At 34.4% G+C, this 16,464-nt stretch overlaps 1 protein-coding gene across 12 annotated transcripts in view; it reads left to right on the forward strand.

Moving 5' to 3' along the window:
* The window catches only part of LOC102404182 (activating transcription factor 7 interacting protein), a 115,588-nt gene that overhangs the window by 43,063 nt on the left and 56,061 nt on the right, over nt 1-16,464 (forward strand). For 10 of the 12 annotated variants that reach the window (XM_006055144.4, XM_006055142.4, XM_006055145.4 and 7 more), the window contains one exon: nt 10,552-12,035. In XM_006055144.4, the coding sequence (XP_006055206.2) occupies nt 10,559-12,035 (1,477 nt within the window). In that variant the 5' untranslated portion in view covers nt 10,552-10,558. Of the gene's footprint in view, nt 1-3,565; nt 3,715-8,651; nt 8,901-10,551; nt 12,036-16,464 lie in introns of those variants that run through there. The other 2 variants (XM_006055141.4, XM_006055147.4) reach the window with 2 other exon arrangements.

The raw sequence follows: 16,464 nt of genomic DNA on the forward strand, positions 1-16,464 counted from the left end.
TGTCCGACTCTTTGCAACCCCATGAACTGTAGCCCACCAGGTTCCTCTGTCCATGGGATTTTCCAGGCAAGAATACTGGAGTAGGTTGCCATCTCCTTCTCCAGGGGACCTTCCCAACCTAGGAATCAAACCTGCATCTCCTGCATTGGCAGGTGGATTCTTTACCACTGAGCCACCTGGGAAGCCCTAGTAGTACCACACTGTAAAGATTACTGTAGCTTTATAATAAGTTTTGAAAATGTGAAGTGTAAGTCTTTCACTGTCTCTCCCCGCTGCACCCCCCCTCCCCCATATTGGCTATTTGGAATTTCTTGCATTTCCATATGAGTTTTAGAATCAGCTTGTCAGTTTCTACAAAGAAGATAGTTGAGATTTTGATAGGGCTTTGCCTTGAATCAGTCAATCAGTTTTGAGAGTAGTGACGTCTTAATATTAAGACTTCTGATTCAAGAGTATAAGGTGTCCTTCTGTTTATTTAGATCTTTAATTTCTTCAACACTTTGTAATTTTTTAGAGTATTGGTTTTGTACTTTTTGTTAAATTTACTTTTTATGCTATTGTAAATGGAACTGTTTTCTTAATTTCATTCTGAAATTGTTTTTGCAAGTATTTTTTATTATATTTTTCAATATATTGATTTTATATCTTGCAACCTTCTAGACTTATTTACTGGTTCTAATAAAATTTTTGATGGATTTCTTAGGATTTTCTGTACATAGGATTTTATCATCTGCAAATTGAGATAGTTTCAGTTTTTTCCTTTCAAGGTACATGACCTTTATTTCATTTTCTTGCCTAATTGTCCTGGCTAGAACCTCTAGTCAGTGCCTAATAGCAGTAATAAGAGCAGACATTTTGTCTTGTTTCTGATCTTAGGGTGAAAGCTTTCTGTCTTGGACAATTAAGTATGTTAGCTATGGGTTTTTCCTAGATGCTCTTTATCAGATTGAGGAAGTTCCCTGTGGTTTGTTGAGCTAGTTCTATTGTTACTTGCTTGGATGACTTAATGAAAAGTTACTTTTAAAAAGATACTTGGATGTTTAAGAGCTTCTTTGTAATAATGTTGGAGCTAATATGTGAACCAGTCTGTAGGCCGATGAAATTGAGGCTGTAACAGTCAGAACTCATTCACTGTGTGAATAGGCCTTAGCAATTATATTAAATGACTTTTCCATTTTCAAAGAGAGAAGAAAATAGTGGCAAATACAGTATAGTTTATTGCTTATTGTTTTGAACTCTGGAAGACCCCCATGGTTGCAAAATTTAAAGGATAAAATGCATAAGAAGTGTACATATGCAAAGAAAGCAATTTCATGCTGAATCAAGTGTCTTTTTACTTTACTAAGTTAATTATTATCCATGTAATGAATGATAGTAGCATGGCTATTGATGTATTATTTCAGATGTAAAGTTGAACTTGTATAACTTGTCACTTAAATGGGAAAAAATATGCCTTGGTATAGGGTCTGACATATAATTACCCCTTGATAAGTGTCAGTTTCTTTATCTCTTTAAGGTGGGTTGTTTCATTAATAAAATGGGGACTTTATAGTATAGAAAAAAAGTATAAGAGATACCTGGGAATAATAAACATCAGATTCAAGATTATGTTTATCTTTGAGTTAAGGAGTTGGGATGGGGAAGGAGTAGCATGCTATCTGATAGTGTTATACAGGAGGCTTTGTTTTTAATTTCTTATCTGGATGATGGGTTCACATGTGTTCATTATATTAGAGTTTACATCTTGCTGCATGTTCTCTGTATTTAATAATGAAAAATTAATTATAAAAGAACATCCATATAGCTAGACTTTAGTAAAATAATTCAAAATTTAAGCTAGAATCAAACTTAGCAAGCATCTAGTCTAACCTCCTCAGTTTTACTGTTGAGTGACATGAAATCAGGAGAGTTTGGGTGATTTATCCTGTGACAACTATTATGCTAATGTTGGAACACAGAGTAGATTTGGTTTTGTTAGTTCAGAAATCTTTGTTTTGCCAAGCTTTTATAATAATGTATTTTTGAGTTGTGGTGGATTATATGTGCATGCATGCTCAGTTGTGTCTGACTCTTTGCAACCCCATGTACTGTAGCCTCCCAGGCTCCTCTGTCTATGGAATTTTCCAGGCAAGAATACTGGAGTGTTGCTCTAAAGAATTAAGAACTAAATACTGATTTGCCCAACAAATACAGTTTGTACATTTTCATATTTTTCAATCACAGAAAATATCCCATTTTACTATTTTGTTACCTATGTTATTTTTGTTACTTTTCCAAACTTTCACTTGTAAAATAAAGCTTTTTCTTAAACTAAAAAAAAAAAAAAAAAAAGAATACTGGAGTGGATTGCCATTTCCTACTCCAGTGGGTAAATTATATAGTTCACTGTTATTCTTGTTTTGGTAAGATTACCTATCCCTGCGTTTTGCCATGTGACGTGAAATGTTTCCCCATGAGAGCTTTTTTCTCTCTACCCTCTTAACTTGGGTTTAGCCAATGGGCTGTGAGTGAAAGTGGTGTATACTGTGTCTAAGAAAAAGCTTTAAAATCCATTGTATATTGTATGGTTTTGTCATTGTGGGCTTTTTTTTCTCGGTCATTATGGGCTTTTCTGTATGCCACAAGACCTGGAATTGTGGGGGCTGGGGAAGCATTTGCTGCTTCTTCTGCTGATGACCTAGAATGAAGAAGATTGTTAGTTATTAGCCAGTAAAAAAACATTTTTTTTTCCTTACTGCTTTATTACCTAGTGAAAGCTGACTGACGCAGAAAGTAAGCTCTCTGTCCTTTCTCCTTAGATTGAGTCGATAAGAAAAGTAAGTGCTATTTCCTATCATTTGAAGGATTCACATCTTTCATGTTGCGCTCCTAAATCATTCTGGGTATTTTAATTCATCCAAGTAAAGTATGAAAAATTTTGGACAAGTGGTTCTTAAATTCTTGAGGAAATAAAATACATAGCCGTCTGTAACTTTACTCATTGCTGCCCAGGTGCTGGTGGAGTTTGATGAGTTGGATAAGCTAGTGGGCCCTGATGGATAACTGGCTAATTTTCTGAGGGGATGTAATTTAATAAGTGTGTTCTATAATTGAGTTTGTTGGATCAGGTCAATTCATTTGACTTTGCATATGTAACAGAATGATCGCCAAAATACACTGGAAGAAGTTATTTTAAGGTATCTTGCATTTGCATTTTTTCATGTAGAATATTCTAGTATTCTTCAAAATATATCAGTGAATGCAACAAATTAGACTGTAGTGATTGTTCTGGTTTGCTGTGCTTATTAATCAATATTGACTTGCTCTTGTTTTGTCCAAGGGATTGTTGGTAAAGCAAACTTCTGTTTCCTTTGTTGCTGATTAGTTTTAAACATTTAGTTAACGGATATCCTATTATATGTTTTGATATCTCAGCTGATATCATGAGGTTGCTGAGAGGCAGAAGGGGTTATTTGTTGCATCAAATATTATGAGCACATGAAACCATACCAAACTCATGAGTATTAGATAAGGAATGGATTTCCACCAGTTAATGTTTCCTTTTTTTTTTTTTTTTTTAATGCAGTAGTGTTTTTTTGCAATTGAGGGAAGAACCATAGCATAGTAGAATTGAAGAATTGTGAACTGTAAGGGATTCTGGATTCTCAAGTAAATATTGCCAATGCTTTGTGAGTGACTTCAAGAGAAGTTTGGAAACAAGATGAAAATCCTTGTGTAAGTTTTAATAGGAGTAGTGATTATGTTTTACTACAGTTTTAGAAAAATAGCTATTGACAAAGTTGACAAGATATCTAGTATTTAAGATAAAAATTTAGAAACTATATTAAATCTGCGCAGATAAATATCAAGAGGATGAATCATTTCACTCGCAGTTTCACCAGTCTTCACTAATGAACAGTAAACAGTATGCAGATTAGCAGAGTGATTATTCTTTATGATTTTATTTCCAGGACTATTGCAGAATTCTCAAGTAAAATTTAGAAGTGCAGAATAAAATCACACAGTTCTCAATTGACAATGGAATTCTTAGCACAGTAACTGAGTTGCATTTCTACAGAGGCTAGGAATCCTCAGCATAAAGTGATTATTTAAGAGTAAGCCATCATTAGTCAAGCCTACTGACTAATGTTTGTTTAATCCATTTAACATAAACTCAAATCTGAAAAATTATTTTCAGCATCCCATTATTCAGAATAATGTTATAGTACTATCAGTTAAAAGCATGAATTTAATTGGAGTACCTGTGTCATAGAAATGTCAAGTCCACTTAAATGGCTTTGCTTAGCATTTTGCAAGTTTTTGCTAAAATTTTATTTTTAAATATATTTCATCACATATCCATACTTTGAATTAATATAGTGTTTGTGTATGTGTCTGTGCGCTTTGACCCAACAGTTTTGGTACTTCCTGTTGTCTTGTTAGTTAAAGCAGTTCTTGGAAAGCAGTAGTATAGATCCTTGTTTATTTAATCAGGAACACCCTGCTATGGACCTGTTATTGAAATAAGAATCTGGGGGTATGTTACAAATATGTGTCAATTTCATAGTTCACCTTTAATTTTACCCCGTTTGAATTCTTGGTAGAGCACTTGCCCTCATCTGCTTCCCTTGTTGCCGGGCAAGGTTTGTGATGCTGATGTCTGATTGGTGTAGGCAGCTATGGCTTTAAGCCAATCAAACAGTGAATTTCAGTTCTCTCACAAGACTGAAGCATTCAAGCAGCTGCTGATTTATTTTTCCTATGGTGAGATTATATAAACTAAGAGTATGGCTGCAGCAAGCTCCCTCTTGGGTATGTTTGAAAAATTACAAGGTTCCTCTGTAATTGAAAGAGAAAAAAATGAAGTTTATTTAAAAAATTTACTACTAAAAATCTCATAGGTAGTGAATTTGAGAAAAAATATTCTGATAACAGATTTCCTATTTTTATTTTATAATTTTATATTTAAAGGACTAGAATGATACCATGTAGAAAAAATTTCCCTTCAATTTACATGAATATTTATTATGTAGTATATATATTTGCTTTATTTCTTTAAAAGGGGAGAGCTCATAACCTTTTTGTAACCTGCTGCCAAAGGCAGTTAAGGTGAAAAGAATATAGTAATTGTACTTAAAACACTTAATACAGGTTATTAAGAATCACATTTTAATTTCATTAAATGAATCAAACTAAGTCAGTTCAGTGCAGTAGACAGCAAAACACTTTATAATGCTATCCATAGTTAACCTTTGGGTCCAGAATACAATTAGCTTTTGGAATTGGAAATCTATAACGATAAGGATAGATGGATATGAAAATAATCTTGTTAGTTATTTGGATTTAAGATTTTGCTGGATTTTTAGTATAAATGTTTTATATACGTTAAAGACTATGGAATTTTAAAAAGAAATTTACAGTTGAATCTTGCAGATTCTAACCCATTGTGTAGAGATGTATGTTCTTGTTATGTATTGTCCATATTTGACTCATTCCCCAGGTAGGGCATGGATTTATATTTCTGGAAACATTCTTTAAATGAAGATAAATAAGATTTACACCTTTTATTCTGTTTTATTTATGTGGTATATTTTGTGCACATTATAGGTTTAGAATTTTATGCAATTATGTTCTAGATTACTTTTATCAGACAAAGAACCTCACTGAAGTGTTGTGAATCCAGGTTTTAACTATGTTTTTCTGACCTTATTGTCTCACTCCTGTTGCTGGGCAGGAATCAGAATGCTGGCTGCTGATTGGCTGAGTTTGTGAGCAGCTCTTGAACAGCCACTTAAATTCTTGAGCTTTTTGAGCAGGCAGATTGTAGGCTAAGACATTACAGCTTTTGGTAATACTTCTCTTTGTTGTTTCATAGCTATAATCTCTGCTAGAAAGAAGAGTGTGAAAGGAATGGGTGGAGGGGGATGAAGCAGAGAAGAAAATAATGGTTTCACTTAAAGAAGAGGCTTATTGGGCTTTCCTTAAAAATAATTTACCCAAAATTTGAAAAAAAAAAAAAAAAAAAAAATCCCAAGCCATAGAGACTTATTCGCAGGTAACATACCCTTCTTGGTTATTTAAATATAAATTCCTTTAGTAAAGGTGAAATTCTTGTTAATGCTGTAGAAAAAGATTTTTTTTTTAAAGTGGTGATATTTCCCCACAATTCTTGAATCTAAACATTAAAGTAAGGACTTAAAACATTTTTTTCTTACTATATTCCTTATGAAAAATGTTTTCAGGGGAAGTAGTTCATTACATTTTACACATTTGCTTCTAGATATGGCAGACACTTTCTGCTGTAAAATATAAGTGCTTTTCCTATGAAAATAAATTGCAGTCCTGTGAGAGTTTCATGACTGTAGTGTTGCCGCCTAAAAAAGTAGTATTTCTTTTGTAGTATAGTTTTGTGAATGATATGTCAGTTCCAGATGACGATATTTAAAATGATCTTTAGAAATGTTTTGTTCCAGTCATATAGTAATGGAGACTTGTTTGCAGGTAACACACCCTTCTCTGCTGTGTGTCTTTCTTAAATATACATTATTTATGCAAAATAGATTTAAAAAAACTTACTGCTGATTGGTTTGCATAGATATGGCTGAACTAGTTTGAGCTGGTTGTTCATGCTACTTCCTTCTTGCTTTGTTATTTATTATATTTACTTAGAACCCTTAAAAGATCCTGTAAATGGCTATAGTGTGCGCCCTTGTGGGTATAGATGGTAGTTATTCTGTAATTCTTTGTATAGTCTTTTATTTTACTGTATTGATGGCAATTTTGTTGATAAAACCAGCTTGCTTTGATAACATTTATTTTTATTAAATGTTACTTGGTGGCAATTAACATTGAACATGATGTGTACATGGTAGACTTTCTAATTCATATACAAACTACCAAAAATATTTAAGAGAAACTTGTTTCAGATTCTGTATGCCTAAAAACATCCTGAATGTACATAGACAATTACAATAACATTTGTTGAGTGCTAACTGCCTTCCAAACACTTAATGTGTAGAATCTCATAATCATTAGTGCAACCTCTGTGTCAGGTACTGATATTCCCTTTTTAAGGTGGCTGATATTAAACATTGAAATGCTAGGTAACTTGCCCTGTGTCACACAGTAAGTACATAGAGTTAGAACTAAAGCACATGTTTCTGTTGGCAGAATTCATGTTCTTACTGGAATTACTAAAAATTATGAAAATATGCTTTTTAAAAAAGAGGAATGTTTGTTTTTAATGCATCTGGCAACAGCAACCAGTTATGTATATAACGGCTGAGAAATGTGGCTGTTACAATGTCAAAATCCAGAAGAACTGCAGTTCAGTATTTGAAAATATTTAAAGGGTAACCACACTCCTAGTACTATAAATTTAATCATTTTTATGTTTGGAGTCAGCAAGGAAAATGTCTACAAAACTTGCATTGTATCTTCTTTGCAGAACATTTTTCAGTAAGTGAGTTTAAAATGGATTGTAGGTGGGGAAAATTTTGAAGTTTAAATTGTAGCTGCATTTAATAATCCTTAAAAATAGTGCTATGATAATTTTGCTTTGACGTTTCTTCTCATTTTAAGGTAGTTTTTATAAATAGTTTTACTCAGCTGTATAACTTAAAAACCTAGGAAGACTAAGAAATATAAGTAGTTGGCCTACGGTAATAGTATGAATGCAGATTTTATACTGCAGTCTAGAAGTGCTGTGATAAAATGGTTGATTCTCAAGCTTTACGGGCCTCCAGCAAATAGGCTGGGCCATAGTTTTGTGCCTTTCAGCTAGAGGAACGATGGAATATCAGGAACATACCTGTAATTGAAAAGTTGGGTTTATTATTTGTTGCAGTGAGAGAGAATGCTCACCTCGGGGGAAACTGAGGCGTATCAGTAGGAGGATATTAGAAAAAAACCTGGTAAAGGGTTTATTTATAGTATAGGTTGGGTTTTGCTGGAAGGGTTTGAGGCAGGAGAGCCTTACTCTGGATTAGGTACTGTCAGAAAGTGATGGAGGGGAGGAGCAATTCTGTGCTCAGTAACTATCTCAGTAACTGTTATCTATAAGGAAGACAAACTACAGTGAGGGTAAAACCACAAGTGATTAAAAAAAAAGTGTAACCATCACTTGTTTAGTCAAAGGGGAAGATATTTAGTAATTTATGTGTTGCTGGGTTGCACAGTGACCTTGTCTAATTTAAATGCTGAGGTTGTTAAGTCCAACATGGCTTAGCTATAAGCATCAGATCAATTTATAATAACACTGAGCTTTGAACCTTAAATTCCTAGATTTCAGAGCTGCTTTTTTCCCTTCTCCAAGCAAGTATATCCTAGCATCATTCATACTGGTAATGGTGATATTAAGTGAATATCCATTTAAAAGCAATATTCATGATTCCTGTATATCTTAGTCCTTAAAAGGATGTTTGTTTTATTCCACTGTAGAGTGGCAACATTGTCTTTTTCTAGGACCAAATGTGAACTGGCCAGATGTTAACACACACAGAAACATTGATAGAGAGCATCCTTATCTTAGTTCTGATCTATTTTACCATTTAGTATGATATTTGCAATTTTCTTTTGTAGATAACCTGTATTGGATTTTAGTTGTTTACTTCTATTAGATTTCTGAGAGCTTAATTATGACTCAGTTTTGAATTTTGTAGAATGAATATTCTGTGTTGAGATAATCTGTTGTTTATTTTTACCTTCTGTTTATATGATAAATCACATTGCTTGAAAAAGAAAAATTTCTTTTCTTAAATAACAGAAATGTATTGTCTTACATTTCTGGCAGTTAGAAGTCTGAAATTAAGGTGCTGAGGGGGCCATGCCCTCACTGATGACGCCAAGGAAGGATCTGTTCCGTATTTCTCTCCTAGCTATGGCTTGTGACTGACTCCAGTTACCACACAGTGTTCTCACATGTATGTGTCTGTGTCCAGATTTTTCTCTTTTAAAAAGTGCACTCATCATATGGAATTAGGACCCACCCTAATGACCTTATTTTAACTTTATTATCTCTGCAAAGACCCCTATTCAAATAAGGTTACAATTTGAGAAATTATGTCTTAGGGTGCTAATTTATTTTTCAAGTGGACATCTTCATTAGGCCTAAAATCTGCAATGCTTAGTGACTTATAAATCTACACTGCCTCATTTTTTTATTAATGAAATTGACTTTATGTATATGTATTTTAAAGAGCCTACTCACATAGTTGTGTGTTACTACCTTTTAAAGAAATATACTTTTAAATAACTCACAAATGAAAGAAGAAATCACAATGGAAATTAGAAAATATTTTAATAGAACAGTGAAAAATATGACACATTAAAATGTGAGATGCAGCTAAAGCAGCGCTTAGAGGGAAATTTATAGCTTTACATGAATACATTACAAAAAAGAAAGATTAAATTTAATGCGTAATATTTAGCATGTTGTGGAACTGCCAGACTATTTTCCAAAGCAGCTGTACCATTTTACAATCCCATTGCCATTGTATGAGAGTTTCAATTTGCTCATATTCTTACCAACACTCATTATTTCTTTTGATAATAGCCATCCTGGTGTGTGTGAGATGTTACCTCATTTTGGTTTTGATTTGCATTTCTCTGATGACTAAATGATGTGAGGCATCTGTTTATGTTCATTGCTTATTGTCTTTTTTTGTATCTTTCAGAGAAATGTCTGTTCAAGTTTGTTGCCCATTTTTAAGTTGTTTTTTTTGTTGTTGTTATTTTTCAATTGCAATAGTATTTTACATTTTCCAGATGTAAATCTCTTATCAGATATATTATTTGCAAATATATGATTTGCAAATACAGTTGACCCTTGAAAAATGTAGGGACTAGGGGTGCTGAACCCCTGCACAGTTGAAGATCCTCATGTAACTTAATAGTTAGCCCTTTGTACCTGCAGATTCAACCAACAGTGGGTCAGGTAGTAGTATAGTATGTATTTATCAAAAAAAATTCCAAGTTTTAAGAGGACCCCTAAAGTTCAAACCACATTTATTCAAGGGTCAACTGTATTTTCTTCTATTGTAAGTTGTCTTTTCACTTTCTAGGTAATAATCTGTTACATTATGTTAACAGTTATTTAGATATTTCTGGTTGCAAATGTAATATTTCTTTATGTTCCTTAATTCTCCTTTCTTTTTTCCCCTACCTCTATACCTCTCCCCCATTCCTCTATTGCTTTCATTCTCTTATTATTCCTATGACAACTTCTTTTTTACTTCATGTACTTTTTTAACGCTCTCTCCTCCATACTCTGAATCCATTAGCTTACTGAGAATGAAAACTACTTTCCCCCTAACATTGCCTAGTAATTAATTTCTTATGAACTGTACCTATTATCAATTTTATGTTATATAAATTCAATAAATATAAAAATTAATACACAGCATTATATGTGTTATGCTTTAAATAAATTAGCATAAATAATTATGCTTTCTATAATTACTTTAAAATTACATAAAGTGGTGCTTGCTTCTAAGATCAATTTGCAATAAGTCTATAATTAGGTGGCTTTGGTTTCAATTGTTGAACTCTTTCTTTTTCTTTCTTTTTTTAAAGATTCAAAATGGATAGTATAGAAGAACCTCAAAAAAAAGTCTTTAAGGCTCGAAAAACAATGAGAGTGAGTGATCGTCAGCAACTTGAAGCAGTGTACAAGGTCAAGGAAGAACTATTGAAAACTGATGTCAAGCTGTTAAATGGCAACCATGAAAATGGAGATTTGGACCCAACCTCACCTTTGGAAAATATGGACTATCTTAATGACAAGGAAGAGGTGAATGGCATTGAGAATCTTTGTTTTGACCCTGAAAAAAGTAAAGCAGAATGGAAAGAAACACCCTGTACCTTAAATGTTCATGTAAAAAGCAAGCAGGATGATGACTTAAAATGTGAACCTTTGTCTGCAAATAATATAAGTCCAGATCTAGCCTCTAAACTGACTGCTGAACCATCTTCTGGTGATCCAGCTTCTGATCTGGCTACTGGAGGTCTGGGGTCTGGAGATCCTGTCTCTGGAGACCTGGCCTCTGAAACATTAACCTCTGGTGATCCTGCTTCTGATGACCCTGTCTCTGGTGATCTTGCCTCTGGTGAAACAGTCTCCAGTGAACTGGTCTCCAGTGAGCCAGTTTCTAAAGAGGTCACCAGTGAACCAGTCCCTGGTGAGTCAGTCTCCACTGAACCAGTCTCCAGTGATTCAGCGTGTGATGATCCGGCCTCTGGTGATCTTGCCTCTGAATCACTGGCCTCTAATGATCCAGGCTCTGGTGATCTGCCTTCTAGTGATCCAGCTTTTGGTGATTCAGCCTCTGGTAATCCAGCCTCTGATAAACCAACTTCTGAGACAGCCTTTGACCCGACCTTTGACCCAAGTTCGGTACCAGCCTGTGAAGCAGTTCCTGAAACTGATAGTACAGAGCCCAGTAGCAATAAAGGTGATGATTTTCTTCAACAAAATAGAGACGATGAAAAGTTAGATCAAATTTTCTCATTTGATGAGAAAAATAAAGCTGATAGTAATAGTGATGCTGATGCAGAAGCTCTCGAAACAGATGATACAATTATTTGTTCAGATCTGTCTCCTGAAAAGAAGTTAGAAGAAGATGCAATCACAGAATCTGCTCTTGGAGAGGAGGCTATATCTAGCAGTGTGGAGATTGACCACAGTGAAAAGAATGAAGAAGAAAATTCTGCAGACCTTATAGAAACCATTAGTGAAGATGTTATAAAAGATGACAAAAATGAGAATATCCTAGAAAATACAGATTCTATGGAGACAGATGAAATCATTCCTATTTTGGAAAAGCTTGCACCTGCTGAAGATGAACTCACTTGCTTTTCTAAAGCTTCTCTCCTTCCAATTGATGAGTCAAATCCAGATTTGGAAGAAAAGATGGAAGGTTCTTTTGGTTCACCATCTAAACAAGAAAGTAGTGAGAGCTTGCCAAAAGAAGCCTTCTTGGTCCTCTCTGATGAAGAGGATATCTCGGGTGAAAAGGATGAGTCTGAAGTTATATCACAAAATGAGACATGCTCTCCAGGTTAGCATATTATTTAAATTTTAAAGATTTTGATTAGCTTTAATAAACTGCTTAGTTAAACATTCTCATAAAGTTTTAAGTTTCTTTTAGTTACAGAGGAAGTTGAGAATGATGGTGACTGGAATACTCTCTTTGGAGAAGGCAATGGCACCCCACTCCAGTACTCTTGCCTGGAAAATCCCATGGACAGAGGAGCCTGGTAGGCTGCAGTCCATGGGGTCGCTAAGAGTCAGACACCACTGAGCGACTTCACTTTCACTTTTCACTTTCATGCATTGGAGAAGGAAATGGCAACCCACTCCAGTGTTCTTGCCTGGAGAATCCTAGGGACGGGGGAGCCTGGTGGGCTGCTGTCGTTTATGGGGTCGCACAGAGTCGGACACGACTGAAGCGACTTAGCAGCAGCAGCAGCAGAATACTCTAACTTGACAGGTTCTTAACTTCACAGAATTCAGAATTAACAAAGATGCACTCTGAGAGCAGCATTATGTAAAGTGCTGAGAAGGGAGATAAAAAATGTAGAAAATATTACACTTGCCCGTAAGAAGCTTGTAGACTGGAAATAGAGATAAGATGGACCAATATAACACTGTAATATAACAATTTCCAGTACATAATTAATCAAAATTCTAAAAGTTGTTCTTGCTATCATTTACCAACTGAATAACTTTGAATCTATTATAAAGGCCTACTATTTAATTTATTTTCTTCAAGTGTGACAAATTCCATTTTACAATTTTCCAATTGAAATCTGATTTTTTTAATATTCTTTGTCCAGGGAATGATACCATCACTGCTGGAATTCAGAAACCTGGAGGCCTAATTATATGTTTGATAAAGACTATCCATTTGCTTCCTAAGCATTCTAGATTCTACCTAATGTTTGATTCATTTTCTAAATGATCTCTTAATAACTTACATCTCTATTATTTGATTATGTTCCTCTCTTTGGTTAGATCCCTATTACATTTAGGATTATTTCAGACTCCTTATATAAAAACTGTATAAACTTCATGATTTGGTCAATGCTTGTCTTTCCCATCTCTTTTGTTATTGCTAGAGAAAAAGGGAGAATGAGAAAATCCTACTTTGGTTTCATGGTCAAACTCAAGCGTCATTCCCATGTGAAACTTTCTCAGTTACTTTCACACTGGCATGAGTACTTCTATGTTTCCATTGTGTCACATTCTCTTAGCCTTAGAGCCCTGTGAGTGGAGTGACCTTGTAACAAGAAACATAGCATTTGGTTTTAGTTTGTTTGAAGAAAAAAAAAAAAGACAAGACACAGGATTCCCCCACCCCACTCCAATATATCATACCTACATTTCTTTTGGAGGTAGAAACTTTCCCCTTATTAAAGATGACTTCATTTCCAAAGAGCATTCATTCATTTATTAAACCTGTATATATAGAAAGGCCAGGTTCTTCTTGGCTTGGGGATTTAAAGGTAAAATTTATTACTTGCCCTGAGGATTCTGACAAGAATTAAACCACAGGCCATTAAATACAAGGTTGTGAATACAGTAATAATGTTAAATTGGTAGGCTGGGAGTTTAGAGGAGAGTAACTTTATGAGATACAGATGTATTCAGGGAAGCACTTTCCTTTCACTATCTGTGTAACGTAGAGTTTTAATGAAGATAATCCCTCTTAATGGCAACTGCATCCTACTTGCTCAGGTCAAAGATCTTGGAACGATTCTTTTTTTGTTTGGCTCATGTTCTATATCCAGTCTGTCAGGAAATCCTGTTGTTGCTGCCTGCACAGTAGATCTAGAATGGAGTGTCTTCTCGTCATCTTCACTGCTATCACTTCTGCTCTGAGCCATCATAATCAGGTCAAAATAATACTTGGGTCACAGTTAGTGCTCAGTAAATGTTTGTGGAATTAAGTAAGTAATTTGTAATATAAGAAATATAAGAATATTTTAAATAATATAAAGAAAAGTGTATCATGGAGGACCTTGCATATAATGCCAAAACATACTAGCACTGGAGAACCATTGAATGAGTTCAAGGAGAGGAGAATAACATGATCAAATTTACGTTTTGGAAAGATAATAAGTAACAGTGTTTAGGGTGAACTTCACTCATTTCTCAGTAAGTATAGAGAGAGTAGTATTAAAAATATCTTTTGGTAGTGAATATAAGAAAGTTAGAGCAAATTGAAGCTTTAATGGTTTTATATGTTTTACCTTTATTCCAGAATCTAGGCTATTGGAGACTATCCCTCCCACACAGTGCTGTTAAATGCAGCAAGATGAATATTCAGCTATCCCTATTGCATACTTTGAAAATTCAGAGTTGGGTTTATTTTTGGTTACTTACTTTTAGACTTTTATTTGGTTGTATGCTGTTAACAGAGTAAGTTTAGTAATAGATTTAATTTCTTAGCTGGTAACTGAACTTTTATTTTCTGTCCCCGAATCCAAAGGAAATTTTGTTATTGTAGATTAAAGTATAGTTTCTTATCTGTTCTTTGTTCTTTTTATGTGGTGGTAGAATCTGTTTCATGTCATATTTGTTGCTGTTCATCTGTCGAGGTATTGCTTTCTTCAGGTTCTTTATTCTTGACTAATTTTTAGTATTTTCAGAACACAGAATTGTAAATCTGGCTTTTCCCTCTAAGTACTAATGCTTATGGCTGTACTAGTAGGAAAACATAAAACTCTTATTATTTCAGACACTTCTTTAGCAAATTTGTTTTAAATGTAGCAGTTATGATGTATATTAGCATCAATAAAAAATAATGAATGATATCAGAAAGCAAATAGAAAAGCTATTTCAGATTTACAAAGATAGAAAAACCTAAAACGATTGCAGCTATTCCTACTGTATAATAACTGATACTCACTAAATGTTTAAAATCATAGTCTGTGTAAAAAGGCTAGGAAAAGAAAGGTTTCTTTGTGGGAACATTGCAGCAACACTAGAGGAGGTGTACACATTAGTTACGCCTTTCATGTATTTTCCTCCTATACTCTCCTCTAGCTACTGTTCTATCTTTCCTGTCCTTCACTGGCACTCTTCAAGTTACATTAACAAAGCTAGCAGTTTCATCTCTTCCTATTACTCTCTAACTTAGTTGAATTGTGATTTCCACGTTGCAGAGTTGGACACGACTGAAGTGACTTAGCAGCAGCAGCCTCCTACTTAATTGTTCTCAGAGGATTGATGTTGATGGTCCTGTTGTTAAATCCAGGGGCATCCTTTTTTTAATTTTATTCTCATACTTAAATGATCTCTTAATAACAGTCCCTCTCTCTTGAAATTCTCCTTAGCTTTCAAGCTACTGTATTCTCAAATTTTCCCTCCATTTTTGCCTTTGTCATTCTGTTTCTTATGGAGAAATGAAAGGGAGAGCTCTTCTGACTACTTGGCTTTTTAAAATTCTTTAAACATTGTTATTTCTTAATATTTTTGAGGAGAATAATCTGAGAGTAAATAAGATTTTATACTAAGTTCTGACATAATTTCGTTCCAGATATTATTTCAGATTTTAAAAATATCTGATTGATTTGTTTTTCCCTTTTTACTGAATCCTTAAGATAAATTCAGTTTGGTTCAGTCACTCAGTCATGTCCAACTCTTTGTAACCCCATGGACTGCAGCACGCCAGGCTTCCCTGTCCATCACCAACTCCCAGAGCTTACTCAAACTCATGTCCATTGAGTCAATGATGCCATCCACCATCTCATCTTCAGTTAATTTATTTATAAGATAAATTAAGTGATCATAAATGCTAATCAGGATAATTGCATGGGAATAGAATTTAAGATTTCTGTCTAATTTTGCTTTAGGGAAAGTAAAAGAATTGCCATGGTTTAGACAATTAAAATTATTGATAATTTGTTTTCACTGTTTACTGTGTTCAGCTAAAATTCTTTATTATCTCAGCCCATTAATATTCAACTGTCTTAACCTATTTGGATTTTCTTTATGGAACCTCATATTCCTATACATTGGTGTGGAAGTTGCAGATTTTTTTATCAAGACATTGAGGAAGATCAAAGATAAAACCAGTTTTGGAAAGGGAAATGTGAGAGGAAGATCAGATTCAGATGGCTGTTGTTGCCCATGTTAGATATATATCTGGATTTTAGGGCAGAAGCTTGGACTGTCTAGGAATACTTAGGAGTAGATACATTACTATATGGCTGGAGTAGGAAATGGCAACCCACTCCAGTATTCTTGATTGGAAAATTCCATGGACAGAGGAGCATGGCAGATTACACTTCTTGAGTTCTCAGAGATTTGGACATGACCAAGCATGCACACATAGATAATGTCTATATGACCATATAGACATAAGTGAGTGAGAGGAGATCCAAGTGATTAGAGATTGAGGAGATGAGGAAGAACCAGCAAAGAGTACCAAGAAAGAGCTTCCGCTAGAAAGAAAATTAGGAGATTTTGTTGTCTTAGAAAGT

The sequence above is a fragment of the Bubalus bubalis genome, chromosome 4 (genome assembly GCF_019923935.1).
Source record: "Bubalus bubalis isolate 160015118507 breed Murrah chromosome 4, NDDB_SH_1, whole genome shotgun sequence".
NCBI lineage: Eukaryota > Metazoa > Chordata > Mammalia > Artiodactyla > Bovidae > Bubalus > Bubalus bubalis.